The following is a 9070-nucleotide window of genomic DNA, read 5'->3' on the forward strand; positions in this document are numbered from 1 at the left end:
AATCCCAGAACACTTTACCCATTTTGTCATGCAAACAGTGAGGTCAGAATCAGCATGAAGATATGCTCGTAAAACATCTGAAAATTTACTTTTTTCTTGGCCACTCTGACCCAAAGGAAGGGCTAAGGTTAGAATTACAGTTAGGGTTAAATGTCCAAAAAGTTACCAAGCATGGCTGTGTCTGCACCTCAGTGGTCCCCCAGGGGATGTATCAAATGCAGAAAACATTTCACCCACTTAAGTTAATGACAGCTAGTTGAACTTTAGCTTTAAGTTTAAATTTGTGCGTCCTATAATAACATCCAGCCTTGCATTCACTTAAAATACATGCAGGCAATGCAGCAATGTGCATCTTCGCTGTATGTATTATGTATCGTATGTATGCACACTTTTTGTGCTGGATTGCACAAGTATGAATAACATCAGCCATAAAAGAAGTGTTTCTAGATTGATGCAGCTTTCTCTATGATTCACAGAGGGTGCAGATATCTAACACTGGAGAAGTCAATGTCTTCTTTTTCTTTTTTTTTAATGCACTCCACACATTAAACAGGTATTGTGTTAGCATATTGTTAAACAAGCAGCCCTCTATTATCATCATATTAAAGGAGAACACACGTTAACAAATAAAACCAATTCAGCTTCAACCCACATAGCTAAATAACTAGCTTTTGATCGGATAGAAAAAAACGCAACTTTAATGCCCCCCCCAAAAAAAGTCAAAACGAGGCGGTTATAATATTGCTTTTCTCTTAGGAGCAGGTTTTTCTACATCAAATTGAATCCACAAACTCCACAGTGATCAAACAATCACTTTTGAAGAATTCTAAAGATTTATTTGAATGATTAGCGAACTATAGCGCCTGAGCTAAATAAGCTAACGCATGCTAAATGCTGCAAATGAAGAGGAAAACAAAACGTTACCCTCAAAACACATAGGCATTAAATGTATACATGACGATAGATTTATCAAACTATTTTTTGAGTTTTTGTTCGCTTACCTCACAACGAAGATCCACTGCTCATGATGCTTCGAAGTTCTGAAATTGAAAAAGCGTGCGTGCTGCGGGGAGTCCTGCCGACGAGACATGCCCAGACAGAGCTCTGCCATTCACACAAGCCCCACCCATCCATGAACTCTACAGGTTGTTAATGGGAGCTTGCTGAACACCAATGAATGAACTCTAAAATTTGACACCCCAACAAAGTAAATTTAACACTTACTATGGTAATATTTAAAATATAAACTCCTGAAATCCAACTCTTTAACACTTTTCTGCCTAACTCCAGATTTTTCAACTCTGGAAATTTGCTGTGTAGGATGAGAAAATTTATATTTTAAGGGAACTCCAGTTAGATTAGGTATTTTTCACAATATTTTTTAGCATTCTTTTCTCTCAGTTTTTGTTGATTTGGTCTAAAAACATGCAAATGTAATCAGAAACTACATGTTTTAGGATATTGTTTTTGTTCAAAGTTTAAATATGTTTTGTTTTAGTAAATAGGGCTCAATTAGCAAATGTTTTGATGTTGCATATATAAATCTTGTGTGTATGCTTAATGAATATATTATTTGAAGTGTTTCCAAAAATTAATTTAGCTTTTATCTTGTTTTTTTATTTATTTATTCTAACTTTTTACTGATCCGAAAAATGTTCAAAAACCGTGACATGATCCGAACCGTGAGTTTAGTGATCCGTTACACCCCTATTCATTAGCGACTTTCTGGAGTGCTTCTGCTATGTTCACTCTGGTATGACTCTCAGACATTGCTTTGGTTTTCAGCACATAAGGTCTTAATTCCCACTCATTTACAAAATGTACCGTGATGGTTAGATAAGACTCCGTCACCCTCAAAGTCACATGTCAGTCCCATTCTTTACATTTTGGTTCTGGTTTCATCATACATAGCTGGAATTGCTTTGTCACTGAAATGTTTGCGGTTTTGTTTTTCATATCTTGATTCAACAATGCGCATCATATAACGGAATCCATCGTTCTCAACAGTGTTGTACGGGCAAAGAGTGTTGCACACGTATACGGTTACGCCATGTGTTATTAAAGTAAAAGTTAAAGTCCCACTATTTGTCATGCACCTAGGTGTGTGAAATTTGTTCTCCGCATTTGACCCATCCCCTGGGGGAGCGGTGAGCTGCAGACACAGCCGCGCTAGGGAACCATTTGGTGGTTTAACCCCCCAGTCCAACTCCTTAGTGCTGAGTGCCAAGCAGAGAGGCACTGGGTCCCATTTTTAGAGTCTTTGGTATGACTCGGCCGGGATTTGAACCCACGACCTTCCAATCTCAGGGCGGACACTCTACCACAAGGCCACTGAGCTGGTTTTTGCAGTAACAGCAAAATTAAAAAGGAGCTTCACCTGGAAAAAATGATCAACGGTGGGCTGTGCAGGCAATTTTCACGCCACCGGCTTTTCTAGTAGCTTTGGGTGGTGCCAAAGGAGATGGCTGTGCATGTTTGTGGTGCTGCCTGTGTAGCGTATTTTTGTAAGGAAATTCTTGCATACCGCATAGTCTTTATCAAGCTTTGTTCCGTCCACACTACTAAATCCAAAGTGTGTCCAAACTTTGGATTTAAAACTTGCAGGTGCATCTTTTAGTGTTTTGTTTTCTTCTTGACTTGACTCTGCTATTTTGGTCCGCTGTTTCTTCTTCGTCTGGTGTTCTCTGTCCACTTCATTGCCGTGCTCATAAGCGGATTTCAATGGTATTACCGTATTTTAAAAAACGATTCAAGGGAAGAGGGTACCAGTAATTGTTCATGAGTTGAAATATCGCGATAGTTCACCATACCAATATTTCGCCCCACCTCTAGTCAGGAAGGGCAAAACTAAACTAAACCATTGATGCGAATGACGTCTCGCTGTGGCAACCACGAATGGGATAAGCCGAAAGGTGTACAACGTAAATACTTGGTTAATTATGTCCTATATACCTATATAATTCCATGAGGTTGCTCAAGCTGCACGAAAATACCTATCAGCTGAATGCACAAGTGTCGAAAGAGAGTAGTTGTTGCACAAAAGCACTTCAATTGTTTTTCAGTTAAGGGGTACATTTTATGCAAAACTACTAAGTTTTATGTTTGCTGTTTAAAATATATTATTTATACGAAGCAGTTTCTATTTCTTTTTTGTTGTTTAGAAACACTTAATTTAAGACACTTTCTTTGAATTGTATTATTTTCAAGTGTTCTCAAAGGCAGATTGCTTGTGTTTGAAAACAAGGTTCAGTTAATATTGAAGCTAAGTTTCTGCTTATGTTTTCATAGTTTCTATTTAAGATACATGTTTGTATTGTTCCTGCCAATGTGGAAGGTAATTCTAAACTTTGGGTTATTGTAGACATTTTAAAATTGGTATTGGCAAATCTCAGCTATACTTCTCGGTTGCAGGGGGAAATATCGGTTATTGGCCAGACAAAATGATATTGGCCAATCACTACCTCCAACTTAAGCTCCGGAGCCCGAGGTGAAGGGGCTTAGTCCCCTGCGTGGACTTGACAATACACAAAATTCACAAACCATATAAAAGGGCCTCTTCTTGTGTTTCTGCAGTTCTTCCCCAGCATTGGGTGACTGAAGAGGAGGATCTCTGCAACCAGCAGAGGAACTTCAGAGAGGAACTGGAGGATCCAGAACCTCCATATTATAAAGAGGGGCAGAGGACAGAGGGACAAGAACCTCCACAAACTGAAGAGGAACAGGGGGTTTCTGGACCTTTACTGATTAAAGAGGAGCCAGAGGACCTTTTCATCAGTCAGGATGAGGAGCAGCTTGAGCTGAAGCAGGAGATTGAAACATTGATGGAGATTTCAACTTATGAGGAAAATGCTCACAGTGAAGCAGATCTAAACAAACAGAAGAGCTTCAGTGTAACTGAGAGTCAGGATGAAGAAGGAAACCAACTTGAAGAATCAACATCAAATAAAGATGAAGAGACGGAGCCACAGAACAGAGATCAGAGGAAGAAAAGAGACAGAAGTCATGTCCAAAGTGTGGACAGCTCTCACATGTCAGAAAGTCAGTGTGACTCTGATGTTAGAAAAAATCCCAAAAAGGTAACTTTGGCTAAGACATTAAAACAATCCACAAAAGAAAAGAGACGTTCCTCTTTAAAGTCTGGTGAGAAGCCAAGAATAATAATTAGTAATCCGTCTGACTACATAGAAACTGGGTTTGATGAAATACGTTATATCTGTAAAGAATGTGAAAAAAGCTTTAGTCAAAGACCTCACCTCAAAATACACATGAGAACTCACACAGGTGAAAAGCCTTTTTCTTGTAAAGAATGTGAAAAAAGTTTTAGTACTGCGTCTTATCTCAAAATACACATGAGAACTCATTCGGGAGAGAAGCCTTTTTCTTGTAAAAAATGCAACAGAACTTTTAGTCAAGTACCTACTCTCAAAACACATATGAAAATTCACACAGGAGAAAGGCCCTTTTCTTGTAAAGAATGTGATGCAAGTTTTCGTCACATAACTAGTCTCAAAACACACATGAGAAGTCACACAGGAGAAAAGCCTTTTTTTTGTAAAGAATGTGATGCAAGTTTTAGGCAAATATGCCATCTCAAAACACACATGAAAACTCACACAGGAGAGAAGCCTGTTACGTGTACAGAATGTGACAGAAGTTTTAGTCGAAAATTTCATCTCAAAACACACATGAGAACTCATACAGGAGAGAAGCATTTTTCTTGTAATTAATGTAATTCAAGTTTTTGTCACTATCTAATCTCAATAGACATATAAATGTTTACTCACATGACTAAATTATTTTGCTTGTCAATGTAATAAAATGTTTTAGTGTAAACTCATCAGAGGTCAACCTCTCAACCTCAACACCAGACCCAAAGACTTTATTTTACTGGTTGAGGAAAGTCCTGTTTCTCAGAAAGTTTGAACATTTTAACCCTTGCGCTCTCTTTGGGGTCCAGATGACTCCGACCACATATTGATGTGTGATTCCTTCCATGACAAATGTCGACAAAGGTGGACAGAATTTATGTCTGCCATGGACATTAGTGAAACTCAAAAATCAAAGATAAAAAAAGTTCAGCGCCCTGTCTTGTGGGGTCCAGATGACCCCACTTTTAATGTAAACAAGCCAAGGAGAGCGGAAGAGTTAAAATAAGTTTTGCATGTTTAAAACTCCTGGGGTCAAGCCATATATAGCTAATAGGGCTGTAACAAGTATCCGGGTGCTCGGGTACTCGGGATCTGCTCTCGAAAATTCGAGTACGAATATTCGCGACGTCCAAGATTGCTGATTCGCGATCTTCATAAATGTAGTAGAGTGCAGTAAAATATGATCAAAATATTATCTGGGAACTATTAATTTTCCTCTAAAATGTAGGTTAATGTAGTATTCCAAGGTTTCAAACAAAAACAAAAGCAGGAGGAGCCGCAGTACTGTCACAGGAGGCAAACATATCTCCATGATGTTGAAGCTTCCGGTTTTCAAAATAAGACTAGCGAGAGCTTTTTTCCATTCAAAAACTGAGACTGAAGTTCAGCTCACTGACATAACTTCTGAAAAAAAATTTAATTAACTTGGTTGGTAAACCAAGAAAGTAAACACAGGAGCTTTTCTTTCTTTTAATTATGGAAACTGTAACAGCTGACGCAATTAATGAAACTCCAGCTTATTCTTAAGCAGAGAAATGCAGCCTCGCGCAGCTGAAGGGCGGATGTAATCAACATGAATCAGCTGATTCCGCTGCAGAAAAAAAGCTTTTTTAATAAGGGCTCTGCACCAATATGTAATGCTTAGAACATAAAATGTTGACGAACTTTGAGGATAGAAAACTGGAGAATATTTTCAGGTTTTGCTGTTAAATGATCCAAAACAGCAGTGATTTTTATCCTTTTTATGTCTATGTTATTGCTAAACTTGATCAGAGGATTGACAAAAAAAGGGCATTTTAAAATGACAATTTCTTTCTATCTGAATCTTTGTGTTTTTTTTTAATCAGTTTTGTTGATTCTGATCTCCTCTTCTAAATAAATGTATAAATGATGATTAAATACAAATAATTTCAATTTAATCAATTCAGTAAGTAGACATACACATAGCAATAAAAATCATATTGAAAAGTAAGAATTGCGGTTCGATTCGTGAATCATTGAGCTTGATTTGTGAATCGAATCAGCTCGCCACCTTAGCGAGGATCCACAGCCCTAAGTGCTAATGAACTCCGTAGAAACCTGAGCTTTCATTACATGTACACAGCCAAAGGCTGATGGCCTCCATACCACATCGATGCAGTCATTTTATTAGAGGGAGGCACAAGTGAGTATTGCATTTGTAGAAAGGATTTTTTCTAAAGAGTTTCATTGTTTTGATATGATATTCTAACTGTCTATGGCAGTTTATTTTAGGTTTTCATAATGTCTAAGGTACAATAACCAAACACAAAAGTTGTTACATGTGTAAAGATACTAGACCATGAACTTTACTGCTGACAAAATGTGTTAAAAAAATGTAACAAATTGAATTATTATAGAAGTACCTGTAAATAGAAATTTGTTGTTTTGTATTATTATTGCTAAATCTTGAATGGTGGTTGTGATTTATGCTAATACGATGTGCATGTTGTCTATATGTGTGTTTTTATAACAACAGTGGAGTATTTTCATACTTTTATACTTTCATCTTGAATTCTAGCACCTTTTAATTGGTAATTGAACATTTTATTATTATATGAACAAAAAGTAGTGACTGCATTCTATACTTTGTTTGGCCAAGTAAACCAAAAATCCCCAAAATGTATTAATGAAGAGGTGGATAAAGAAACAGTTTTGTTCGATTGTTTGTGTTCGATTCCTGTTTTCTAGTAGAGATTAGAAGTGTTTATCTGTTCTTCTTAGTTCTCAGTGTTCTGTCTCAATCTTTCCAGTGAAGAATAAAGTTGACGTGTGATAAGGTTATTGTGTATTCTTCTTTTATTCAAAGGATTCAAAGGATTTATAATGTCAGACCAGTGGACAAATTAATGTCACTGGCAGAGATTGGAACACAGGTCCCGGGGAAAAATATAAACAAACAAATGAACAAATAACTAAAGTAAACATAGAACACAACAGTCACACAGAGTTCAGCAGCCTGACAGCTTCAGGGAAGAAGCTGTTTCAGAGCCTGGTGGTTCTGGATCTAATGCTCCTCAGCCTCCTGCCTGATGGGAGTGGTTGGAACAGACCATGTGCCGGGTGGGTTGGGTCTTTGATTATGTTTAGACCCCTCCCCCTGCATCCTGTGATGTAGAGGTCTGTGGTGGTTGGCAGCTCTCCCCCCATAGTTCTCTGGGCGGCTTTTAGACTTAGACTTGGCTTTATTGACCCCTTTGGGATGGCACCCTTGGGGAAATTAAGTCTTTCAGCAGCTTACATAGTATACATAATACAAAATCTCAATGTGCATATACATAATAAAAATCTCAATGTACAATAATAAAGAAATACAACAACGTAAAGAAGAGCAAAGTCTGTATGGCGGTATCAGAACAGTTTTGGGTGTGTGATTGACTTATTGCACATGATAGGTTATTACAGTGTTAATTATTGCACTTATACCTTTATTGCACATGAGTGGATGGATGAGTTGCTGAATGGATTTGTTTCCAGTCCGCCTCTACTATCTCCTCCCCCCAGTGAAGCATTGTAGAGTGTGACAGCCTAGTGCACAAAGGAGTTCCTGAGTCTATTGGTCCTGCATTTAGGTACGAGCAGTCTCCCACTGAACAGGCTCCTCTGGCTGGTGATGACGGTGTGCAGAGGGTGGCTAGCATTGTCCATGATGTCCAGCAGTTTGTCCAGAGTCCTTGTCTCTGCCACCGTCACCAGAGAGTGTCGACTCATGCCGACCACAAAGCCGGCGCGCCTGATCAGTTTGTCCAGTCTGGAAGTGTCCTTCTTGGATATGCTGCCCCCCAGCACACCACAGTGTAAAAGAGGACACTGGCAACCACAGACTGGTAAAACATCCCCAGTAGTTTGCTGCAGATATTGAAGGACCGCAGTCTCCTGAGGAAGTACATCCTGCTCTGGGTCTTCCTGTACAGGTGTCTGGTGTGTGTTGTCCAGTCCAGTTTATTGTCCAGACACAGACCCAGGTATTTATAGGGAGTCCACATTCTCCACCTCTGCTCCCTCTAAAAGGACAGGCCGTGGTCTTGGTCTGGATCTTCCGAAGTCGATATCCAGGTCTTTTGTCTTGGAGGTGTTGAGCTGGAGGTGGTTTGTGTGGCACCATGCTGCAAACTCCCCCACCAGTCTCCGGTACTCCTCCTCTCTGTCCTCCCTGATGCATCCAACAATGGCTGTGTCATCGGCATACTTCTGTATGTGACACAGGTCTGAGTTGTAACAGAAGTCCGCGGTGTACAGGGTGAAGAGAATGGGAGCCAGCACTGTGCCCTGGGGGGGCTCCAATGTTGCTGACCACAGTGTTAGACGTGATGTCTTTGAGCCTGACATGCTGTGGTCTACCTGTGAGGTAGTCTGAGATCCAGCCTACCAGGAGGGGGTCCACTCCCATAGTGCACAGTTTGTCCTGCAGTAGGGGGGGCTGGATGGTATTGAAGGCACTGGAGAAGTCCAGGAAGAGAATCCTCACAGTGCCGCTTCCCTTATCCAGGTGGGAGTGAGCTCGGTGTAGCATATACAGGATAGCGTCCTCCACACCGACTCCTTGCTGGTAGGCAAACTGCAGCTGGTCCTGAGCGTGTTGCACCTGGGGTCTGAGGAGGGTGAGGAAGAGCCGCCCCAGCGTCTTCATTAGGTGAGAGGTGAGTGCCACTGGTCGGAAGTCGTTCAGCTCGCTGGGCCGGTTCTTCTTAGGAACTGGAATAATGCAAGACGTCTTCCATAGAGTAGGCACTCGCCCCAGCTGCAAGCTGAGGTTGAAGATCTGCTGTAGTGGTTCACCCAGCTCCTTGGCCCAGGCCTTCAGAAGGCTCGGACACACACCGTCCGGCCCAGCTGCTTTCCTGGGCCTTAGCCTCCTGAGCTGTCCTCTGACTTGGTCGGTGGTGATGTGAGGTGTGGCTTGT

General features: G+C 40.4%; 1 protein-coding gene across 1 annotated transcript; it reads left to right on the forward strand.

Moving 5' to 3' along the window:
• Positions 1-2869: 2869 nt before the first annotated feature.
• Positions 2870-5030, forward strand: LOC112141727 (zinc finger protein 184-like). The gene is made up of 2 exons (XM_024264877.2): positions 2870-2921; positions 3574-5030. Exons 1-2 carry the CDS (start codon positions 2870-2872, stop codon positions 4725-4727), a joined length of 1206 nt encoding a protein of 401 aa, XP_024120645.1. The 3' UTR covers positions 4728-5030.
• Positions 5031-9070: the final 4040 nt, after the last annotated feature.

This window comes from Oryzias melastigma, unplaced genomic scaffold (assembly GCF_002922805.2).
Source record: "Oryzias melastigma strain HK-1 unplaced genomic scaffold, ASM292280v2 sc00270, whole genome shotgun sequence".
Lineage (NCBI taxonomy): Eukaryota > Metazoa > Chordata > Actinopteri > Beloniformes > Adrianichthyidae > Oryzias > Oryzias melastigma.